This window comes from Alexandromys fortis, unplaced genomic scaffold (assembly GCF_014885135.2).
Source record: "Alexandromys fortis isolate MF-2015 unplaced genomic scaffold, M_Fortis_MF-2015_v1.1 scaffold_213, whole genome shotgun sequence".
Taxonomy (NCBI): domain Eukaryota; kingdom Metazoa; phylum Chordata; class Mammalia; order Rodentia; family Cricetidae; genus Alexandromys; species Alexandromys fortis.
Genome location: NW_026068093.1, coordinates 623593 through 648912, shown reverse-complemented (window position 1 = coordinate 648912; position 25320 = coordinate 623593). Strand labels below are relative to the sequence as shown.

At 46.2% G+C, this 25320-nt stretch overlaps 2 protein-coding genes across 12 annotated transcripts in view; one reads left to right on the top strand and one right to left on the bottom strand.

Moving 5' to 3' along the window:
- The window catches only part of Htr2b (5-hydroxytryptamine receptor 2B), a 748006-nt gene that overhangs the window by 652544 nt on the left and 70142 nt on the right, over positions 1-25320 (top strand). The gene's annotated exons all lie outside the window — the stretch shown is intronic.
- Positions 1-25320, bottom strand: part of Armc9 (armadillo repeat containing 9) — a 137292-nt gene that overhangs the window by 99550 nt on the left and 12422 nt on the right. For all 4 annotated transcript variants that reach the window (XM_050123108.1, XM_050123109.1, XM_050123110.1 and 1 more), the window contains exons 6-10: positions 19081-19173; positions 17631-17655; positions 13379-13536; positions 9219-9317; positions 290-324 (exon numbers count right to left, since the gene is read on the bottom strand). In XM_050123108.1, the coding sequence (XP_049979065.1) occupies positions 290-324; positions 9219-9317; positions 13379-13536; positions 17631-17655; positions 19081-19173 (410 nt within the window). The remainder of the gene's footprint in view (positions 1-289; positions 325-9218; positions 9318-13378; positions 13537-17630; positions 17656-19080; positions 19174-25320) is intronic.

The following is a 25320-nucleotide window of genomic DNA, read 5'->3' as shown; positions in this document are numbered from 1 at the left end:
CAGTTTCGCATATAGATAGGAGTACGGAGCTGGAGAGATGGCTCTTTGGTTAAGAGCACTGGCTGCTCTTCCAGAAGACCTGCATTTGGTTCCCAGCATCCACATGGTGGTCACAGTCATGTGTAAATCCAGTTCTAGGGTATCCAATGCCATCTTCTGGCCTCGGCAGGCACCAGGCAGGCAGGTGATGTATAGACATACACACAGGCAAAGCACCCATACACATAAAATAAAAGTAAGTCAAATTTTAGAACACAATTCATGAAAACTTCTAAGCATGATTACTTACTCAGGAACCAAGGAGGCTCGCAACATGGTTGAGGCCTGTGGGAGGACAGAGCAAACAGACCGTGTTAAACCCCGACGGCAGGACATCAGCCCTCGCCCCGCTAACAGCACAGAAGCAGCCGTTTGCAAAGCATCTGCTGCAGAGTGTGCTCCAAGGCCAGCCTGGTCTACAGATGATTCCAGCCCAGCCAAGGCTACACTGAGAAACCTGCCTTGGGGGAAAAAAAGAAAAAGAAAAAATTTAGGGGGGGGGGCTGGAATGATGGCTTAGTGGTGAAGAACACTGACTCAGGTTCAATTCCCAGCACCCACATGGCAGCTCATAACTGTCTCTAACTCCAATTCTGGGGGACCAGACACTCTCACACAGATATACCTGCAGGTAAAACATCAATACACATAAATAAAGGAAGAATTTACAATTCCCTTTTACCTCGCCCCTTCACCCTGTGTGCAGGCCAGTTGGCCACCTCCTTTATTGACAGTCCCAGTCCCATCTAGCTTATGTGCACTGTGCAAGTACACATCATCTTCACCACGGGCATTGCCAGATTAAATATGAGGAATATAGAGGGATAAAGAAATGTAGCATGAGGTATGTGTAGGACAACACAAACCAAATGTAAAAGAAACTCTAGACATTAAGGAATTTGAGTATAGGCTGGCCGTGTGGTGGCGCATACCTTTAATCCCAGCACTCAGGAGGCAGAGGTAGGTGGATCTCTGTGGGTTTAAGGCCAGCCTGGTCTACAAAGTGAGTTCCAGGACAGGTTCCACAGATTCACAGAGAAACCTTGTCTTGAAAAAAACAAAGCAAAACAAACAAAAAAAAAAAAAAAAGAAATTTGAATATAGGCTGAACTGGTGTGGAGGGTTCTTGTTGATTCTATTTGTTTGTGGGTTATATTTATTTCTTTTCTTTTCTTCTTATTTTTTAATGGTGTTTTGCCTGTATGTATGTGTAATTTGCCTGTATGTGTGTTGTTTTGCCTATGTATGTGAGGGTGTTGGGTCCTGGAGTTACAGACAGTTGTGAGCTGCCATATGGGTGTTTGGAATTGAACTAGGGTATTCTGGAAGAACAATCTACTCTCTTAACCAATGAGCCATCTCTCCAGCCTCCTAGTGTTTATTTCTTAAATCTCTCTGTTAGATGTGGGTATTTTATTTATTGGTGAGACAGTGTTTGGAACTGGCTTCAAAGGACTTGGAGAGAAGAGGATAGGCATAGCCAAATGGCAGTGTTTGCCTAGCACCCTCACTCTGCAAAGAAAAAGAGAAGAGGAGGGCGGAATGAAGCAGACCTGAGAAAAACTAAGCAGAGGAAAGAAAGCAACTCAAGGTGTGGGGACTTCAAAGAAACTCTTCTTTCCATCTTATAGGTTTTGAGACAGGACCTCAGGTAGCCCAGGCTACCTTCAAAGTCACTAGTTAACTGAGAATGACCGGTCCTCCTGACTACTGTGACTGCAGGTTTGAGCCACTACTCCTGGTTTGTGCGGTGCTGGGGACTAAATCCAAGGCTATATCCCAGCCCAGAAGTGTTGGTCATCACACACAAACACCAACCGCTGCAGGCTCTCGAGCCAGTAAAGAGCACTGCTACTGCTATCCGCATTTGCGTCACTGCTCCATGGCTGCAGGCACTGCAGTGTGTACAGAACATGCAGAGCCCAACAGCTGGCAAGCGACAGCCCCAGCAGGAGAAAATCCCTCTCAGTCAGAACTAATCCCTCTACTGAGGCAAGTGGATTTTTTGTTTGTTTTTATATTTTTTTGAGGGAGGATTCTCGGTAGCCCTGGTTGTCCCATAACTTACTAGTAGACCAGGCCGGCCTTGAACACGCAGAGATCCACCTTCCACTGCCTCCCCCAAGTGCTGGGACTAAAGGTGTGCACCGCTACTGCCTGACCCAACAGCGGATTCTGAATGCTGAAGGAGCAAGCCCAGAAAAGACGCCCTTGTTATGGAGGCCTGAGTTGGTTGGAGAGGGTGCTATTTGACTGCCAGGACAGCTGCAGGGTGAGACACAGACTGCAGAGAGTGTTCCCAGCCTCCCTGAAAGGTTAGAGGTGGAGTCCACCTGAGGAAGCGCTGAAGGAAGGCTGGGAAGCTTCTTCAGGACACAGACAGAGGACACAGCAGAACAAGCCATAAACCAAGGTGTCAACTACTGAATCCGGTCAGTGAAAGCTCCAGGGATTCTTAGCTGTGGAGACAAAGGTGAACACTTCACCTCTCCCCAGGCACTGGAAGCCCAGGAGCCCCGCCTTCTCAGCAGGGTGGCCTGAGGACCGGTGTACTGGTGTACTGGAGGTGAGGACCAGCTGTAGGCCTGGGACAGCTGCTGGGAACCACCTGAGGACCTGCGCTGACAGGCTATCGGTGGAGAGCTGGAGAGCTCCATGCAGGTGTGACATCAGGAAAGTACTCCTAGGGGCAATTCAGGAGGGAGAGAGGCCTTCTACCAAGGCGCCTTGCACAGCAGTGAGCCAGGAATCTCACCAGGCAGCACGCTTCCTAAATCAAAGTTAGTGTATTCTGGGCCAGGTTTAGTCTGCAAACAGTTTTGAAAAATGTGAGCACAAGAAAGGCTGGAAGTGGCGTATGCCTGGAATCCCTGCACTTGGGAAGCAGAGGTGGATGGATTTCTATGATTTTGAGGCCAGCTTGGTCTATAGAGTGAGTTTCAGGACAGTCAGAACTATGCAGGGCAATGCAACCCTGTCTCCAAAACAAAACATACAAAAGCTAGAAGGAAGAAGTGCTTGGCCTATCTAGGAGCAGAAAAGGGGTGGCAGCTTGACCCCTCAGCCCCATGCGGCGATCCAGGAACACTTCCGCCATCTGCCATGCTACGGACACTCCTGAGGAAACTCCAGAGAGGCTCAGACCACAGTGGGACACACAAGGCCTCAGCCTGCAACTGGGGGATCGTCCATGAGGGACTGTGTGGCCAGAAGAGGTGTGTACAGGAGAGCCACTTTCCCCTCAAGCAAAGGATCACCTAGCAAAGGGGTGGCGTGATTGCTACCACTAAGATACCTGACTCCTTCCTGGGGTACAAAATATAAACAAACAGATGCGCCCAGAAAGCTGAGTGACCAGCAAGACACAGAGAAGGTCCTAGCTCAAAGCAGGCGCAAACTGGGGACAGTCCCAGCCACACTGAGCAACTAACAGCAGAAATGAGCCTCTTCGCCAGATCCCGATGACCAGTGCACACGGGTGACCTCCAGGTGCTTCACAGAGTGTCACTCTCCACAACAGGAAACAGGGCAGAGTGAATGGTGGGCATGTAAAATGTTTGTGGAAAGAGGCTGGAAGACAATGTCTGGAGCTAGGGAAAGGTCAGAGCTAACGGTCAGTAATGGTACCAGCTGATTAAAGAAGAAAGGTATGAACTGTCTCACAGACACATCTGTGTGCAGTAACAGCAAGGGGACAGGATCTCTGCACGTGACTGGCTCACCACACTGAGCCTGAAGTAGAGCCATGTGGCTAGCTGCATGTACCCTTTGAAGACTTAGGGAAGTCACCAGGAGGGGAGGAGGGTACAGATGCTGAGCTTCAGCCAGAGCAAGGACTACACAACAGGAAGAAGAGCCATGTGTGGCCCCGACCCTCAACGGCTGGCCATACAGGTCACCCTGAGAGAGCAAAACTTGTGTGGCCCCGACCCTCAATGACCATACTGGCCACTGTGAGAGAGGGGCACCACAACCCGTGTGGCCCCGACCCTCAACAGCTACACAGGCCACCCCTATAGCATTTTACCCAAACAAAGGATAGCGCGGATGCAGGTGCCCTCCACGGTTCCCATTTCCTACGCCTTTTTGGATTTACTGCTATCATGGAGGTATTTTAACTCACTTCCAATACACCCTCACCTGGAGATTTGGGAAAGGGAGGACTAGTTCCCAGTTGCACTGTTTGTCCAAATAAGGATTCATTTCAATGAAAATATCTCATGAACTCACAGCCCTGGAGGCTACCACTAGGCCTTGGGACTCATCTAGGGGGGATATGGCTTGTATTTCAACTGGAGAGTTGGCCTGGGCTTTTTCTCAGGGTCAGTCACTCTCTTGGCAAACCCTTGGCATGGGGTGGGAAGGACTGTGCCTCACCTGTCCTCGAGGACTTCTATGTTCATGTGTATCTGGAGAACAGTGGCAGAGTGGTGGTGGGGGGGCACGTGCTTTCATAGCCACAGCAGCAGCGCACACAAATGTAGATGCAGCTCCGAGACAGCCACAGGCCGGATGGTCATCTCCACGCCAGAGACCACGGAGATGACCACACTGTCCTCCATTAAAACCCTACAAAGTGCTGGGTATGGTGATAACCATGTGTAATCACTCAGGAGGCAGAGGCAGGGGGACCTCTGTGAGTTCAAGTCCACCTTGGTCTACTAGTGAATTCCAGAACAGCAGCAGGACTACACAGAGAAGCCCAGTCTCAAAAAACCAACCAACCAACCAACCAACCAACCAACCAACTGAATAGCAACACCTCCATAAAGTAAGGGCACTAAAAAGCACACTAATAAGGACAGAGAATGCTCTAAAAAAATGTAGTTAAATAGCCTGGCAGAGGTGGTACTTGTCTTTAATCCCAGCACTCGGGAGGCAGAGGCAGGCAGATCTCTGTGAGTTAGAAGCCAGCCTGGTCTACAGTGCAAGTTCTAGAACAGCCAAGATTACACAGAGAAACCCTATCTTGAAAACACACACACACACACACACACACACACACGTAGTAAGGCCAGACAAGGTAGTGCTCACATGGAACCCCAGCACTGGAAAGATCTGAAACAGGATTGAGTTCCAGGCGAGCCTGGGACCTGTCTCAAAACAATAAAACACAAGCACAACAGTCCTATTGAGCTAAAGGCTGAGGAGCAGAAGAACATGCACATCCATTCTGTAAAGGTCTGGAGGAGGTGTATTTAACACATGCTGTGTGAGGCAGCAGATAAGCCATGGGGGAAGGGGAAGGTCTGTGGTCGCTATATTTATTCTTAAATTGCTGTTTTCAAGACGAATGTTCAAATAGCACTAGCCCGAGTGGTTGAGCTGACTCTTGGGCAGGTCACAGAGGGATGAACTAGCACCACGCTCCCTCTGACTGCATGTGACCCGTGTGACCTAAGCACTAGGCGTGCATTCCATCACAGGGGACACAGATACTCAGAGTTTAGGAGCATTTGCCGCTCTGGTGGAGGATCTGAGTTCAGTTCCCAGCACTGATAGCGGGCAGCTTACACCCTCCTGGAATTCCAGTTCTAGCGGATCCAATGCCCTTCTTCTGGGTACTGCCACATTCACATACACATAATTATTAAGATAGTAATACAATTATTTTTTAAAACAACGGGCATATAGTCTAGAAAATGCAGATCCAAGGTTTTGTCATTGTACAGGGATTGTAAGCTGGCATGGTGGCGCACACCTGTAACCTCAGCAGTAGGAGGCAGAGGCAGGCTACACAGGGAGACTGTTTATACTGTCATGTGATCACCAGCGTGCTCAGAGCTGCTGCTGGTTGGTGGAAAATGTCACCGCAGCATGGATGTCCTTCCAGAATCCTAGAAAGCTGTCTCATCTCCTGTGCCCAGGGGAGGACTCAGACTTCTTTTACTAGGTTGCTATCTACCCCAGTTCTGGCCCTCGTAAGGCAAAGATGAGGGAAACTCGGGTTAGGTCAGCCACACAGGGACAAAGTGACATGCAGGATTCAGTGCTACAGGACATCTAGGAGACTTCTCTACCTCAGAAGAGCAGAATCTCACCAGGGCCAATCCTGGGAGCAACTAGATCCATCAGCCAGCTCAGACAGGCAGCTTTGGACCCAGCAGTCTGGGAATGAGGAGACAAGGCACAAGAGCCCCCCCGGAGTGTGTGAGGCCTTCTGCCAGAGTCGTCCTTCTTTTTTCTGGGTAGAGGTTTGTGGAACAGGGCACTCCGGTTTCACCCTCCCAGCCATTCCTGCTGACTGTGGAGTCGGCTAGAGGAACTAAGACAGTTCTTGTTGTCTATGCTGCCCCCGTGTGGCGGCTCTGTGGTAAGGCCAGCTCCTGCTCATCTATGCTGCCCCCATGTGGTTTCTCTGTGGTGAGAGCAGTAGTCCAGGTTTGGTAGGCTATTCAGACTGATGCAATTCCTGAACTCAGCATAGTTCTCTCTCTCTCCACAAAAGAAGCCCATGCTCTCCAACAGGAGCTCTGTCAGTGTTGATGGTGATCTTTACAAACCCTCTGATTAGTTCTTCTGTCCTAGTTTCTGGTTTGGAAGAGGATATGTGAAGAAGTCCAGACTGGAAACCAGTGCAGTGAATTTTACAACTACTAGCAGGTTTTAGGTGATTGATCAATTGCCTGACTTGAAGTCCTTTATCCTGTAGGCCTCCCAGGAGGGTGTATTCTTTAAACCTGGATGGCCAACACTTATTTTATATCTTTAAAACAGCGAGTCCTAGCTGGGTGGTAGTGGCGCACACCTTTAATCCCAGCTCTTGGGAGGCAGAGGCAGGTGGATCTCTGTGAGTCTGAGGCCAGGCTGGTCTACAAGAGCTAGTTCCAGGACTGGCTCCGAAGCTACAGAGAAATCCTGTCTGGAAAAGAAAAAAAAAAAAAGAGACTCTATCTCAACCCACCCAAATAAATTAATAATAAATAAAAGTAAAAATGTATTTAACATACTCATAAAATCTTTTTAAAAAACAAACTTAACTTGCTTTTAAATTATAAAGTATGAACACCTGAAAATTTCATTACTTGGGCTGGAGAGATGGCTCAGTGGTTAAGAGCATTGCCTGCTCTTCCAAAGGTCCTGAGTTCAATTCTCAGCAACCACATGGTGGCTCACAACCATCTGTAATGAGGTCTGTTGCCCTCTTCTGGCCTGCAGGCATACATGTACACAGACTATTATATACATAATAAATAAATAAATAAATATTTAAAAAAAGAAAAAGAAAATTTCATTACTTTTTATCTTAATTTTAAAGGGCATACAGAGAACATATAAGCACCTAAGAGTTTACTTCAGGGATGTGTGGGGGTGCACAGGAGTCAGTTTTGGGTGTACTTCCTGGTCATGTGGGTAGCATGCACCATGGTACTTTGGACACACAGAATATTACCTAATAAAATTTCCTACCCCCACATTATAGCGGCACAGAGAGTCATGAAGCTGCATCTCCTTTGTCGGGGCCAGCCTGGGGCCAGCAGTTCGGAGGTGCAGTGACTGCGACAGGCACTGCTCAACCATCCTTCACCCTGGCTTAGCTCTGTTTCCTGTCATCCATAATCTATTTTTCATCTATATTTTTTCATTTTTCATATTTATCTTTCAATAAGCCACTTTAAATCTACTTGAGAGTGAAGGAAGCTGTAATTTTGTTTTTAATAGTAAAGACAACCCCTGTTTATGAAGATTCTTTTTTTTTAAGATTCATTCATCTATTGTGTACAGTGTTCTGCCTGCATGTATCCCTGCAGGCCAGAGGAGGGCGCCAGATCTCACTACAGATAGTTGTGAGCCACCATGTGGTTGCTGGGAATTGAACTCAGAACCTCTGTAAGAAGTCAGTGCTCTTAACCTCTGAGCTATCTCTCCAGCCTTGTTTATGAAGATTCTAATGTGAGTGTGTAAATCCTATTTAAAGTTGAGCTGGCCCACAGGGTACTGCGGGTCATCAGGGCCTCTGACCAGGAGCAGGCAGGCCAGAGCTCTAGGATGAAGGTGGCTCCTGAACTCTGAGGATGTCCTTGGGACACTGGTGCCACCCAGGGTTAGGAGGCCCTGACTCGACACTGTGCACTTCCAGGTGTGCTGTCCTAGACGAGGTGCCATTCCCCCGGAATACTCAGCACGGGATGCAAGACCTGAGCCCAATCACAAAGCAATACCAAAACACAAAGAGGGTAGTCTGCTTTGCTTTCTTTGCCGGGGGGGGGGGGGGGGGGGGGTTGTGGGGGGTTTGAAACAGGGTTTCTCTGGGTAGCCCTGGTTGTCCTAGAACTCACTTTGTAGACCAGGCTGGCCTCGAACTCACAAGAGATCCACCTACCTCTGTCTTCTACAAGCTGGGATTAAAGGCTTGTATCACCATGCCCAGCCAAGCTGTAGTCTGGGGACTAGAGTTTCCTCACGTCAACATAATGAAAGTCAAAGAGAAGAGCAGGAAAATGGTCCAGATGGAAGGAGCTAGAGTCCAGATGGAAGACTCACACAGTACGGGCCCCTGCCTACTGACGGGGTGGCTATGAAGGGCAGTACTGGTTCCACAGAGGAAAGGAAATGGACAGATTAGATAAAATGACTATAGGTAGACAGAGAAGACAGACAGACAGACAGACAGACAGATGTTAAATTTACTGGAGCTGATAATTATGTGGTTGGGTAAGAGACTAGCAATTCTCATCTTTACCTCTGTTTGGTTTGGTTTTTGAGACAGTCTCCTACAGCCCATGAGTCTCACCCCTCCCTGTGTAATCAAAGCTGATCTCAAATTTGCTATAATTCTTCCTGTGTCAGCCTCTTTTTTTAAATTAATTTATTTCTTATGTATATGATATTCTGAGTATAATATAATATTCTGAGCCATCGTCCCAGCCCTAAGAGTTCTTCCAAAAGACAAAGCAGGGTTTCTATTGGATCCTCCGGACTCCCAGGCCTCAGTGCCCAGGAGCAGCTGCCCTGGGAGATCAAAACAGCATCTTTCCTTGCTCACCCCAACGGCTGACCCTCAGCTGCACCCTCCTCAAAAACAGTTTTGTTTTCCTTCTGGGAATTTCCAGACTGCCAAAGACAACTGCATCTGAGTCTCCTGGATGTTACTTTCTCACACACTTTCACTCTCTTTAGTGAGTTCACTCTAAGTCTGGGGGGACCAATCCAGGACACCCCCTCTCATGGCGCCTCACCGTCCCAGGCCTTGTGAAGTCCACGCTGTGTGCCAGGCTTTGTCGCATCTGGTTACTGAAGAGGCGGACACAGACGCTCTGCAGGTATTCGGGCGTGATCTGCAAGGACAAGGCAGTCAGGTGAAAGGATGCTACCTCAGCACTTCCTTTAGGTGAGCTGATGAAACAGCCACTCTAGAAGAGCATCTTATGCTTTATCCTCTGTCCGAGTTTCTGCTGCCGTGACAAAATTACCTTACTCTGGTATTTGACTGTAACTGTCCTCCATAGTCTCATAGGGAGTGGCACTATTAGGAGGTGTGGTTTTGTTGGAGGGGGTATGGCCTTGTTGGAGGAAGAGCACCACTGTTGGGGAGGGCTCTAAGGTTTCCTACACTCAGGATACCGCCCAATATCTCAGTTGATTTCCTATTTCCTGCAAGATGGAGGACTCTCAGCTATTCCTCCAGCAGCACATTGGCCTGCACACCTCCATGTTCCCGGCCATGATGATAATGGACTGAACCTCTGAAACTGTGAGCCACCCCAATTACATGTTTTCTTTATAATAGTTGCCATGGTCATGGTGTCTCTTCACAGTAATAAAACCTTAACTAAGACACAAAAAGTAACATAGGGAAAAACGGGTTTCCTTTAGCTCACTAATCCAGGGTATAGCCAGTCACATGCAGTCAAGGGCGGAGAGAATGCATGCTGCATGCTTACTACTTAACTCGATTCCTCTATTCTTACACAGTTCAGATCCAGATCTAGGGAATGGTGCTGCCCACAGTGGGCTGGGTCTTCCCAATCAATTAGCTTAAATCAAGACACTCCATAGACCTGCCTTTATGCCAACCTGATCCAGACAATCCCTCGCTGAGATTTCTCCCAGATGTAGATTGTATCAGGTGGATAATTAAAAGTAATCACCACAACCTCAGAGCTCTGGAGAGGAATTAACACACTGACCCAAGAGATAAAAGTAACTGACTACAGAGGTAGGAGAGATGACTCAGCAGTTAAGAGCTCTGGCTGCTCTTCCACAGGACCATGGTTCAATTCCCAGCACCTACATGGTGGTTCACAACTGTCTGTAATCCAGTTCTAGGGGATCTAACACCCTCACAAAAACATGCAGGCAAAATACCAATGCACATACAATTAAAAAAATAATTTTTACAAAGTGCTGGAGCTGGTGGTGGTGCACACCTTTAATCCCAGCACTCAGGAAACAGAAGCAGGTGGATCTTTATGAGTTCAAGGCCAGCCTGGTCTACAGAGCAAGTTCCAGGACATCTGGGGCTATTACACAGAGAAACCTTGTGTCAGAAAGAAAGAACAAGGTAACTGAATACAGGTAAAATCAGTTGCCCTACTTTGAAGGGTGCCATTCCACTCGGTGCATTTCAACTCCATGGAAAATAAACGGTTTCTCAGCTGATCCTGTAAAGGCACAAAGTAGGTGGCCGGCCATATGTAGTGACAAGAATGGTGTTTCAGATCTAAAGATCTGGGGTCTAGTTTTTGATTGTTGACGAAATGAGCAGCTGCATTCCTGAGCCATCGGTGAGATAAAAGATGCCTACCTGCTTGGTTCATACTGAGGAGTGATAAGGCCAGATATGTCTGATATTAAGGAAGTGCTAGCTAAGTAGTAACAGCCTTTATTAATACACTGTCAAGAGCATGACAACATGATGCTGACTTCCTGCCATGATGGCTCAGGACGGCTTTACAGGTGTGCACAACCACACCCAACTATAAAGTTTAACCACGGATGGTGTTTACCAAGTGTGTAGAGAAACACGTTCTGATATGACCCTGGAGCACAGCAACAAGGTCTCAATATTCATCACTGGGGAGCTGCTAAGGGGTCATCCTTAAGAAGAATCCTGCACAAGCATTTGCAGGCTGAGGTGGAGGACTCAGTGATTCCATTTCTTTACTAACGTGCTAAAGAAAAGATGGAGGGCAAAGACCATCAACACATTGTGACAAATGGGAAATAAGTAGCAAGTTTCAAAGGGGTGATGGGTCATAAGACCGCAACTAAATCTAAGAACACTGGGTACATGTGTCTGCACTTGCAAGCCTGTATGTATGCACACAAATGTGCTGAAATCACACGCAAGAAATGTGAACCCTGTGTCAAAACGGGGTGAAAGCCTGGTGGGGTCCTCAGCATTGTTTCAATTTTTTGTCATAAGCACGTCTTTCTAGACGAGCTATGGGGCTGCAGAGATAGCTCGATGGTTGAGAGCACTTGCTGCTCTCTCCCAGAAGATTTGAGTTCAATACCCAGCATCCACATTAGTGAACTCACATGTACTTATAATTCCAGCTCCACAGGATCTGATGCCCCTCTTCTGGACATCTTGGGCACCAGGTATACACATGGTAAATAAACACACATGCAGGCAAAACACCTATATACATACGATCTAGATGAAAATAAAAAAGAATGACTCCTTTATGTTTTGCTCAACTTTTTTTTTTTTTTTTAAGATTTCTGTATCTTTATGTGTTTTGTCTACATGTAAGGGCACTGCATACATGCCTGGTTCCCCAAGTAGACCAAAAGAGGACGCCAGACCACTTCCAGAAGCTTAGTTCAGGGAGAACTGAGCCCTGTCCAATGCAAGAGCAAATATTTTTCCTCAGGGTTTCTCTGTGCAACCCTGGCTATTCTGGAACTCGCTCTGTAGACCAGGCTAGCCTTACAGACCAGATTATAGTAACACACACCTCTAATCTCAGTAGCCATAAAGACACACACCTTTAATCCCAGTAGCCACAATGACACCCATCTTTAATCCCAGTAGCCACACTAGTTGCCATAGAAACTGGGTGGTGCATGCCTTTAATGACGGTGGTGCACCTTTATTCCCAGCCCTAGAGAGGAATATAAGGCGGGGGAAGACAGCTCTTAGGTACAGTCTCATTCTGAGATTCCGGGAGGAAACATCACCATTTCAGACTGAGGTCAAGGTAAGAGCTGACTGTTTTGCTCTTTGGAACTTCAGGTTGAACCCCAATTTCTGACTCTGAGTTTTTATTAACCATGCTTCATCTGGTATCTCTGCCTTGACGTCTGCAAATATCAGCTTGGGAAGTCAGCAGCAGGAGCTCAGAGCTTATTGATCCTCAAGCCACACAGTATCACATCCTCCTGGCTGCTAGAGGCACACCCAGAAGGGGGCACTATTTTGTAATAGGAGAGAAGACAAAAGGGAGGTGTGTGCTTTTCTTTGCAGACTTTCTGTGTGAGTTGAGTTTCTACATGCCTATTCGAGGCTGAACAGTTTCTCTCCTCCAAAAATCATGTTAGAGTCAAACTTGGGTCCTTACCCTTTGAGCCATCTCTCCAGTCCCCCTACCTTATTCTTTACACTAGCCATTTATCACAAGTTATCTGGTAACAACAACAAAATTGGGTGTTACACAGATCTGGGATCAGTTCCCTGCCAGGGTCAGTAAAGCAATTGCTCTTCCTGTGCTCACTCGGTATCCAGACACTTCTTCTCAACTCTGTGCATCTCCTTGGTTTCGGTTTTTTTGTTTTGTTTCCTTTCTCTCTCTCTCTCTCTCTCTCTCTCTCTCTCTCTCTCTCTCTCTCTCGCGACAAGGTTTTATTATGTAGGCCTGGCTAAACTGGAACCTGCTATGTAGACCAGGCTGGTCTCGAACTCACAGAGATCTGTCTTCCTCTGCCTCCCAAGTGCTGTGATTAAAGTGTATGCTACTCCAATGGGCCCATAAATAAATTTTTGCTTTGTTGTTGTTGTTTTGTATTTTGCTTTGTTTTTCGAGACAGGGTTATCTTTGTAACAATCCTAGCTGTCCTTGAACTCGCTCAGTAGACCAGGCTGGCCTCGAACTCACAGAGATCTGCCTGCCTCTGCCTCCTGAGTGGTGGGATTAAAGGTGTATGTCACTATCACCTGTCCATAAATAACATTTTAAAAGAAAAAAAAAAGAGTAAGGCAGAAACTGACATCAATGCAGAGCATGTGTTGTGTTCAGAACTAGGTAAAATACTGCAAGTGTAGGCACGACTGCTGTACACTGGCCTTCTGAAATACAGGGCAGGCTCCATCAGTGAGGGACAGGAGTCCCACAGCAATGCAGCCCAGGCTCCATGCACTTTCTCTGAAATACACAAAGAGGATGTTCCTTACCATCTTGCCACTGACCGTGGCCTCTAGAGAATCCACCAGCTCGGCTGTGACTCCAATGAGGTTGTGGTAGTCAGCCTGGATCTTATTGTACCGCTTGAGGTAGGTCATGGCCCGGCGCTCGGCCTCCACCAGCTGCTGATGGAGCTGCTGCAGCATTTCTAGAAAGACAGTCGACGTTGAAGGCAAGCACAAGGACAGCAGAGGCAGCAAACCCAGAATCAAGTAGCTATGCTCTTCTCAGGCTGCCAAGCCTTCTGCCTCAGTCCTTCACAGCACTGCTTAAGAGGTGACAATAATGAAAAAGACATCCAGCAGCAAATGCCGGCGAGGACGTGGGGAAGAACGCTCCTTCACTGATGGTGCGACAGTGAGCGCAGGTGGCAATTATGGAAAGCAGGAAAGAGGTTCCCTGCAAAGGTCGTAGGGCCAAGCTATACCACTCCTGGGCGTGCACCCCAAGGACTCTGTCCCACCACAAGAATAGCTGCATATCCGCTCTACTGCTACTGCATTCACAATAACAAACACACGGAACGAGCCTAGATGCCCAATGGTACATGGGTAGCTAATAAGATGGGACCCCCACACATAATGGCAGCAGTGTAACTGAGGGAGAAGGTGCACTTGCAGGAGCAGCAGGGCAAGTGCCAACGACGTGATCATGTTTAAGGATATCAACTGCTGCTGGGTATGGTAGTGTTGCACACCTTTAATCCTAGCATGGGGTGGAAGAGACAGAGAAATCCGAATTTGAGGACAGCCTGGTCTATAGAATGAGTTCCAGGACAGCCAAGGGTACACAGAAAAACCCTGTCTTGAAAGGCAAAGCCAACCAAACAAACAAGCCAAGGGCTAGCCCTGACTCGTCTGACAAGAGCAGCTGACAATTCCCTGCCACTCCTTGTAGTGGGCAGAGAAACCTCAGGTGCTGCAGTGCTCCTAGGCTGTGTGCCAGCCGTGCAGCAGCCTGGTAGTAGCTGCCACGCATTCTAGCTTGGCCCTGTGAAGCCACATCTATACTCCTGCTCCTCCATGGAGGTTCAAGAAGACCTGCCCACTCTGAGCCTTGAGTGTGGAATATAGCAGGCAGAACCACTCACACATCTGGAACCACTGGGCTTGGGATCTGCGAGAGAAACTGGCACTAAGATGCAGAGCTGCTGACTACACTGCACCTGGTGATGGGGGGGGGGCATGGAAGGGGTTCGAGGACTCCTCAATGCTATTAGCAGAGTTGAAGTTTACCACGTTTAATGGGTGAGCCAGGTAGGGCTTCCATGCAAAACCAATCACAGACTAAAAGACCCATGCTGTATACTTCCAGAAGGAAAAGAGAATTCTCTTTTGGGACCGGAGAAAAGGCCATCTTCCTTACATCATGTCTGGGAGCCAGCCTGAAAGGTGGCTTACTTGGCAGAGACCTCATGGCCACAAGGCACTCAGGCTAAGGCATGGGCTCTGGCTGCTATTCTTAACCAAATCTGCAGTGAGAATCAAGAGCAAAACACCCAGCCAGGAAAAGGAGCAATGACATATGGCCAAGACTTATCTTAGCTGGTAAAGAAATTAGCTCTAATAAAGAGAAGCCTAAATTCAGGTATAAGTGAATCAAGGCCTTTCTACTGAGACAACAGGGAATGGGCCTAGAGGACACTGCAGAAACCTGCAAGGCCACCAGACTCAGAAACACAAAAATATAAATTGGTTTCAAGGACTTTCCAGAAAGAGCAACGGGAGCCCAGACTCTGCTATATTCAAGACTCTGCCAAAACCAAACCTATGATGCCCTATTCACTCAAGATGGCCTTGGGATTTCTAAGGTCAGTCAGCAAGGAATTCAGATGACTGAAACTCAATTTCTAATGGGTCAGGGATGTTTTATACTGACTGCAGAATCCAAGGTCACCCACAGGAAGCTAAGCAGTGTGCTGGGATTGAGTCCCTGCAAGCAACTCCCAGTGAGGCAATACATTATAAGGCTCCAGCAGTGATACGAAGCCACAAGAGAAGGGGCCAGCAATGTGCAATGCCCACTTAGGAAAGCTGCAGGCAGGCTGCATAGCCAGCCTGAGAGTGGCCATGTGGGCTGCCACCAGAAAAAACAACAGATGGAGGCAAGGGTGGGGATCCCTTAGTTCATATCCCACCATACTGCCCCAAGTGCTGAACTTATGCGTTGTAGGGTTTCACGTTTGGCCTAGAGGGCTTTGGATGTTTTTTGTTTTGGTTTGTTTTTTGAAGACAGAGTCTCTGTGTAGCTTTGGAACCTGTCCTGGAACTTGCTCTGTAGACCGGGCTGGCCTCGAACTCAGAGATCCACCTGCCTCTGCCTCCTGAGTACCAGGATTAAAGGTGTGTGCCACCACTGCCTGGCCTGGGCGTGGCTCTGGCTTCAGGTGCTTCGCTACATCTTATTTTCCCCTTCTTTCCTTTTGGATTAGGAACCTGTATCCTGCCCACATTCTGATTTTTTGGGTGTCTTTTTCAGAGCGCAGAGCTCTTGCATCTTAGATGAATCTCTGGTGTGGGGCTTCTGAGCAATGCTAGAACAAGCAAGATTTGGAGTCTCTCAGAACGGAATGAATATGTTTTCACTGTGAGATGGTCATCAGCTTCTGGGGCCAGTGGTACAATCCAACAGTCAGAGCGAGTGTCTCCCATATATCCATGTGTTAGTGGCTTAATCCCCAGGGTGGTGCTACTGGGAGGGCACCAAAACTTCAGGAAGGACACAGACCGTCTTCTCCTTGCTTCCTGGTTCAGGATGTAAGTATCACTCACTATTAACATCAGGTGCCCGCACCAGAGACCCAAGCAACCAGCTGTCTCATGTGGAGCTGCAGCCCCGGAACTGAGAACTGAATCAACACTTTTGCTTTGTAAGTTAATTGCCTCCATTGTTTATGTCATTGTGACGATGGGAAGATGGCTAACATAAGAGGAAACCGAGGACAAAAACAAACATTCAGAACCTCCTTGTCTCATGCTACCAGACTCTCCGTATGTGTCACATCTAAATGATCAACTTCCTGGTAAGCTGAATTTAAAAATTTACTAATGCTTCCTTTCTTAAAAAGAAAATGCTGGGGGCTGGAGAGATGGCTCAGTGGGTAAGAGCATTGCCTGCTCTTCCAAAGGTCCTGAGTTCGATTCCCGGCAACCACATGGTGGCTCACAACCATCTGTAATGAGGTCTGGTGCCCTCTTCTGGCCTGCAGGCATACACAGACAGAATATTGTATACATAATAAATAAATAAATATTTTTTTTAAAAAAAGAAAATGCTGGTGTGGGAGACAGGGTTCAGAGGGTGGGACTGGCTGCTCATTCAGATGACCCATGTCCGACTCCCAGCACCCACACTGCTACTCACAACTGCCTGTAACCCCAATTTCAGAGGATCTGATACCTGAGGCAAACCGGCACATATGCGGTTCATAGACTTACATGGACACAAAATACCTACACATATCAAATAAAAATAATCTTTTTAAAAAGTTTAATTCTCTTAAGTAAAGCACAGAAAAAAAACAGGCATGAAGTTCTCAAACCCTCTGACACCACTCTCCTTGGAAAAGAGCAACATTGCTGTTTCATGGACCAAATTTTCACGTAGGAAAACTCCGTCTGCTGGGAGCTGAGGACCCTGCCTTCCTAAATACTTGTGTGTGAAGCTCATCACAAACACTTCCCAACAACTGAAGGCATTTCCAAAACAGAGTATCTAAGACAAGGCCACGCAGAGCATTGCAGCTAACGCCACTGAGGCATATTAACTAGTTTTTCTCACCTTACTGGAAGATGAAACGCTCCAGTAAGAACTATTGTCCGTGGAAAAAATATCATTTTATGTAAACACTCAAGATTGAAACTACTCTGGATGTTTAAAAAGATGGAAATGCTGGCTAAAATTGGAACTGCATCTGATAAACTGGAGGTAAAAGCTGAGCTATTAAAATACTTTCTCTGCCCCATGCTGGCTGTGTGCTTCCTGCCAGCCTGTGACTTGGCTGTTTCCCTTTTCTCCATTTCTTATCTAATATGCTGGACATGGTGGCCCACCAGCCATCCTTAAAGAGTGGGCCTCCAGGAACTGCACAGAACAGGGTTACAGGGCACTCTGTAAATATTTAGACTTAGAAAGCCCTCATTTGCCAAGTCCACAAATTCTCTCCGTCTCTGTTTCTTCTCACAGCTTACAAGTTGAGCTGGCAAAGCTGTTCTCATGAAAGCTGTAATCATGATGATTTACCTTTGCTATTCTGTCCATTCTCCTTCTGGGATGAGAAAGCGGCTCAGGAAAACAGCCCTGGGGCATCTGGTGCTGTGAGGCTAATGAGAGAGACGACCCAGCCCCAGCGGAGACCAGAGCTCCAAAGGTTGCTGAAAACAACCAGAGAGCAGTTTCTCATGCTGCTTGGTCACTGCCACCCCTTCACGCCACCGCGGTGAACTCCATGAGAACCATGCACTGCAGTATTTCCACAGCCTCCACACTGGCCTGCTTGCCCCTAACAGAGGTCTCTGCACTGCTGGCAAAACCTTCCCAGTAGGCTTCTCTGAACCCGTAACTGTCACCGCAGCCCTAAAGCTTCATCCCGAGGCACACACTGGGGGAGGACAGTGGCTAAGGCTGCACCGCCATGTCTATACAATGAGCAGAGCCACGCCTTTCATTTCTCCTACAGATTTCTTCCTTCTCTGCTAACAGTTCCATGCACGCATGCTGCGCGGCCCTATTCAGTGTGCATTTCAGTGACTTTCTGCACAGCGAGAGCTGCACTTCCAGCACTGCAGTCACCCCTGTTCTTTTCTTCCACGGTAAGGGAGCAAACCCAGGCCTGTGCATAAGACACATGTGGATAGATGCTTGTCCAATAAGAAAAGACTCATGTTCTTGAAGACTAACAACCACTGGGGATAAGTCAGTCTCCAATGGGAGGGGTGACAGAACATTCTGTTATTCTTGGAACAGGCTCCATTTATAGCTGTGACACTGTCCCTCTGTACTCTCAAAAATGTCCCCAGTGCATTGAATTAGGATAATGGTTGTACAACTATGTCCAGTTGCTAAAAATCAAAGACTTTGACAGTTATGACAGTAGTATATACAGCTATGCAACATGGTTTCTTAGAAAGAAGTCTTGATTTGAGTGGCAAATCCAAACGCCATGACCTCAAGGCCTCCCAAATGACTCAAGGGCCTTTGCAAAGTAACACTTTTTTGAACATAGAGTTTTTTCTTTTTTTCCTACTTAGGCAGTTTCTTGGCTGATGATACCAATATAAGACCAGAGGGATGGAAACATGGCTCAATGGTTACACTTGTTTCTCCCCCACAGGGCCTGAGTTCAGTTCCCAGCACCCACGTCAGGGAACACACCCTCCTGAAACTCCAGCTCCTGGGTATCTGATGCTTTCTTTTGGCCTCTGTAGACATCTGACCTAACACACACACACACACACACACACACACACACACACAAATAAATATATCTTTCAAAAAATAAAATTAGACCATTGCCAAGTCTCAGAAACCCACGAAAGTCAGCCCTTTCCAGTTCATGGCAAAGCCTCCATGGATGCTTAATTCACCTCATATACTAATGCAGCAGATCCTTGCCAGTTTTCTGGTTTGAGATACCCAAAGCCAGTGTTGTTGCTATAACCCCAAGGGATCCCCACTCACTTCAAAAGGATACATAGATGGTTAAAAGTTTTGGCGTGTTCCTGGCTTTAAAAATTAAAGCTAAAAACTTTTCCAGCTTCAGCTTTAATTCTGGAGTCCAAGAATCCTGAAGAAAAACAAAACAAAACAAAACAAAACGTCAGCTCACTAAATAACCACGGTACCAGCAAAGCTGTGGATGTGGGGTTAAATAGCCCTGTGAGTTACAGAAACCAAACGTGAAGTGGCCTGCCAGGGTTGGGAGAGCATGGAAAACAAGTTTCCTGATGTGTGACTGATTCATTCATAAATAATTCAAGGATCCACAGCAGGGACAAATAACTTGCACATGACTGGAAAATTTCATGTGATTTAAATAAGCATGATAGGTAACCTTATTAGGTTGAATACCAAACGTAATTCAGCATAGTCTAGGCATTCATGCCATGGTAAAGAAAGGGAGTCACTTCTAGACCTCGTCTACACTATATAAAAGAAGAGGTACCCACCACACTACCTCATGTCATGGTGAGCACTGTAATTTTAGTCCAATCTACCCTGAAAATACTGCCAGTTGTAGTGGTATATGCTTTTAATCCCAGCACTTGTGAGGCATAGGCAGACAGATCTCTGTGAGTTCAAGGACAGCCTGGTCTACAGAGGGAGTTCCAAGACAGCCAAAGATACACAGAGAACCTGTCTCAAAAAGCCAAAAATTTAAAAATAAAAGAAATAGAGGTTAAAATAAAGCCACATAAAGATGGAAAACACACAGAGAATCTGGATAACTGTATGTTATTATGTTCTCTTTAAATTGTTTGAATGCTGAGGAAGGAGCAACGGCTACTAAAAGATATTTGTTTATAAATGCTGCTGAATTAATCCAAGATAGGTATTTTGAAAATACCTTGACTTCAAAATTGAAGTCAAAAGATATGTTACTGGGCCTGGAGAGATGGCTCAATGGCTACGAGCACCAGCTGCTCTTCCAGAGGTCCTGAGTTCAATTCCCAGCAACCACGTGGTGGCTCAAAACCATCTATAATGAGATCTGGTGCCCTCTTCTGGCATGTGGGCATACATGGAGGCAGAATGTTGTATACATAATAAATAAATAAATAAATAAATAAATAAATAAATAAATAAATAAATCTTTTAAAAAAGATATGTTACTTTGGAGAAGATGTTTTGCTTTTGTTTCCACAGAAAATGAGAGGCTATGGATTTATTGTGAGTTAAGAAAAATCAGGTTTGATCAAGACCACCTGAGAAATCTCTGGTAGGAACAGATGGCCCAGATGTCTGAGTTCTACATCTAGAACAGATTCAAGATGCTGTCTGAGGTGATCAAGCCTCACAGGATACTCCAGTCAGGACTTGATCATAAATCTAAATTTTCTTTAGGTCCCCATAAGATTATCAGCACCCCCAACAAGCAGGAAGTAGCCAGGAAAACTATGCCCACATTCCCCAAAAATGAACTATGGATATTTTTCTTTGTTTAGAATGTTGGTTACAAGTTATTATGGCTAATGGTCAGGAGAAAAGCTAAACAAAGGATATTAGATTCAGAGTTCTTGTTATTTAAAAAAAAAAAGAGGGGGGGCTGGAGAGATGGCTCAGTGGGTAAGAGCACTGGCTGCTCTTCCAGAGGTCCTGAGTTCAATTCCCAGCAACCACATGGTGGCTCACAACCATCTGTAATGAGATCTGGCGCCCTCTTCCGGCGTGTGGGCATACACGGAGGCAGAATGTTGTATACATAATTAATAAATAAATCTTTAAAAAAAAAAGAGGGGGAAGTGGTGTGGGACAATTGTCTGTATTCTGTCAATTATATTTTAAATAAATGCTGATTGGCCAGTAGCCAGGCAGGAAGTATAGGTGGGTCAATGAGAACAGGAGAATTCTGGGAAGAAGAAAGCTTATTCTGCAGTTCTGACCTGACCACAGAAGAAGCAAGATGTGACTGCCTCACTGAATAAGATACTGAGCCATGTGGCTAGCATAGACAAGAATAATGGGCTAATATAAATTATAAGAGTTAATAAGGCCGGACGGTGGTGGCGCACGCCTTTAATCCCAGCACTTGGGAGGCAGAGGCAGGCGGATCTCTGTGAGTTCGAGACCAGCCTGGTCTACAAGAGCTAGTTCTAGGACAGGCTCCAAAACCACAGAAAAACCCTGTCTCGAAAAAAAAAAAAGAGTTAATAAGAAGCCTGAGCTAATGGGCCAATCAGTTTATAAATAAAAAAAATTCCACAAAAAAGCAGCTATTCCGCTCAAATCATACCCACTCCCTTCTCAGATCATCCCCACATCTTCCTCTCTCCAGGCCAGCACCCTTCCTTCAGCACCCTTCCAACATCCTTGCCATCAACCAATCTACTCCTTATGCTATCTGATGTTTGGACACAATACTGACAGATAGGAAAAAGTTCCCTTGTTTTCAAAATTTTAAAAATTCTCTGATGCAAGATTTAAAAAAAAAATTGTAATGTATGCTATTATAGTTTTGTACTGTTCACCAAGTCATGTTGAAATCCTTGTCCCTGGCACCTTGGGATATGAAGCTGTTGGGGATGGGGCCATAGCAAACATCAGATGTATGCATACTGAATAGTGTGGACCCTTAATTCAGTGCCACTAAGTCTGAACAAAATGGGAGCTCACACACAGAGGGAAGATGTCTAGACGGTGTTATACACAAGCCAAGAACCATCGGGTTCATCACAAGCTGGAGGAAAAAGGAAGGCTGCTCCTTTCTAGAGCTTAGAGCATGAGTACAGCAGCCCAGACGTGGTCTCAGGCCTCTGGATCCCTAGATACATTGTTGGTGGTCCAGCTTTGCCCTAGGAAAGCAACAGTGCTTCACCTTAGCTCTGTCCAACCCACCATCTGAGGAGTCTCAAGAAAAGGGAGATGAAGTAGCCAATGTAAATCAAGACATTTGTTTATATGTAATACATGCTAGTGTGGGTACATACATGCTACAGTGTATGAATGGAGGTCAGAGGACAACTTATTTTGTGTAACAGTCCTGGAACTGACTTTGTAGACCAGGCTGGCCTCGAACTCACAGAGTGCTGCCTGCCTCTGCCTCGAGTGCTGGAATTAAAGAGAGGCCCCACCATTGCCCAGCCAGAGGACAACTTTTCGGGGTCAGTTCTCTCCTTCCACCTTGTTGAGGCAGAATCGCTCCTGTTTTTGTAGCTCTGTGTATTCCAGGCTGGCTGACATGAAAGCTTCTGAGCAATTCTCCTACCTCCACTCTTTTCTCACTATAGGAATACTGACATCAGATGATAGCAACCCATCTGGTTTTATTTTGTGGGTCCTAGGGATCAAAACCAAGTTGTCACATTGTGCAACAAGTACTTTTACCTGCAGAGACATCTCACCAGCCCAGTAAAAACATTAAATTTTTAAATTAGATTTATCCATTTTATTTTATGTATGAGGATTTTGCCTGCATGTATGTATTGCACCATTTGCTTGCCTTGTGTTTGTGGAGATCAGAAGAGGGCATCGTATACCCTGGAACTGGAGTTATGGATGGTTGTAAATCACCATGTGGGTTCTGAAAATCAAACCCAAGAGTCCTCTGCAAAAACAATAAAATGATCTTAACTACTGAGCCATTTCTCCAATTCTCAAATCAATTAAAAAAAATCAAAACAGGGGCTGAGAATGTGGTTTGGGGGAGGAGTACTTGTCTAGCATACTAAACACTAGCACGGTAAAACACTAAATTCGATTCTTAATACTAAATAAAACTGAGCATTGTGGTACAGGCCTGGAATCCCAGCACTGAGAAGTTGTGAAGATCAGAAGTTCAAGGCCATCTCAGTTACTGGCCAGTCAAGCAGACCTTATCTCAAAAACAAACAAACAAACAAACAAACAAACAAAAACACAAGTATTTAGCCCCTCCCCCCAGTCAAGTTGTTCTGGTTTTGATTACTATCTTATTAACCAATCAACAGGACTTTTCCACTCAATTACTTCTCTGACAATGTTTTTGCAACCGACACAGACAGACTAGAATACAAACTCTCTATGCACAAATCCTTTATTTTTTTCCTTGACTGTTCTTATTTCTATTGTTTTTAGCTTTGAGAAGGACATTCTCTGAGTCTGAGAAGCACTTGATCCCACACTTTCAAAGAGAAGTGTGAAAGGCAGGAAAAACTGGGCTCTCAGATGAAGTCTGGGAAAGGCCACACTCATCCTCGGCCACACTCATCCTCGCTCTATTTCTTCCTGGGCAGAACACAGGCTTTCAAGTGCACTCATGGTTGCTGAGCTGTATTCCAGAACCGAACGCTCTGATCCTTCAGAATCTTCGGTGGAACCCTAATACACAGCAGGACTACTAAGGATGTTAGGGCTGGGTGGGCCCCAAAGCTCACCTCCATGGTCCCCCCAACACTGGCCTCCTGTCCTCTCTCTCCCTTGCAGAACCTGGAAACTTCGATTCTCCCCAGCCCCCCAGTGACTGAACCTAGGGTGCTCTACAGGCTCAGCAAGGGCCACCCTGAGTTACGGCCCCAGCTTCTTTTACTCTTCATTTTGAGATAATAGGATCTCATTAAATTGCCCAGATGGCCTTAAACTTCCTGCCTCAGTCTCCCTAACAGCTGGGATTACAGGTCTGTACCACCAGGCTTGACCCTTCCGTCTCTTTAAATCTCTACTAACTAGTTTAAGTCAGTGCCTGGCACGAGCAAGCACTTGCTCAGGAATTCTCCCTAAAGAATCAGAGGCATCCTAAATGTCTCCACAGAGGGTGTTCACTGACAGTGTGCAGGTCTGAGCACTGCACAGAAACTGACCTGGGCTGGTGAAGCACACTCCAAACTTTTTATTATAGATTTGTGAATGTATGAGTGGCTGTGTATGTTCCCGAGGAGGAAAGTGATGTGTTAACTCCTAAAGGCAGAGTTCCAGGCAGGTGTGAGCTCTCTGATATGGGTGCTGGGCCTCAAACGCAGGTCCTCTGCTCTTACCCACTGAGCCATTTCTCCAGCCCATGATGTATACTTTTAACCTCAGCACTAGCAAGGAGATCTCTGAGTTCTATAAGTTCCAGGGCAATCAGGACTACTTAGAGAGACCCTGTCCTGTCCTGTCTCAAAACAAACAAACAAACAAACAAACAAAAAAAAACCACACCGAACAAAACATAGAGAAATTTCTTTTTTTTCTTGACACTGCAACGCATATAATATAAAAAAAAATGAAAAACCTTGATAAAATGAGGTCCATTAAAAAAACCCTGAGTGACAGGAAAGGAACTGCAGAGTCCCCAGTGAAGTGAAAGTAAGAATCCTAAGAGCATGAACTTGCAATCCAGAGGGCTCTTCACTCAGAAGCTAAGGGAAGGAACTGCAGCTGCGCTAAGCCTAACAAAGACGAAGGGCAGAAAACCTCACTCCAGGCCAAAATGGTAAATTTTATCCCATATGTTCTTTATCATAATTTTTAAAATGGAAAAAAAATGGAGATAATGAGAAGAATCAGGGACACTTGATCAGCTACCCGGAGGAAACAGTAAAGAGAATGGAAGAGAGGTAACAGATGAAGAAATATAAACTGGGATTTTTTTCAGAACTCTTTCAACATATAAGGAGGCTCAATAAATGAAATTAGAAATTTGACCCAGGAAACACTAAAGTGAAATTATACAATCTCAAATCCAGAGAGAAAAGATAGATCACTCTCACAGAGAGACAGGCAACTCCAAGGCAGCAGCAAGGGCGACTGGAGAGATGCAGTTTAGCTAGGTTTGAATAAAAGTCTCTTGGAGACCTATAAAGTATCATCAGCATGACCAAAGGGCTAACACATGTTTTAAACATGGTTTACGATAATAAGCTGTAGTGTTGACGACAGCAACAAAATAACCTATTCTATGACAAAAGGAAAGTCTATTACAACAATCAGAGCACTGTTTTAAAATACAATGTAATGGAGATATCCTCTTCCTGCTCCTACAACCACCCTTCCTCCATCTCCACCCTCCCACTCCCCCAAGCTCTCCCCAGTCTTTCCCTTCTCCCTTCTCTCTCCCCCTCTCCCCTTCTCCCTTTTCTCTCCCCCTCTCCCCTTCTCCCGCCCCCACTCCCACCCCTACCCCCACCCTCATGCTCCCAACTTTTGCCCAGCATTCTTGTTTGCTTCCAATTTCCAGGAGGATCTATATATGTTTTTCTTTGGGTTCACCTTGTTATTTGGCTTCTCTAGGCTTGTGAACTATAGGCTCAATGTCCTT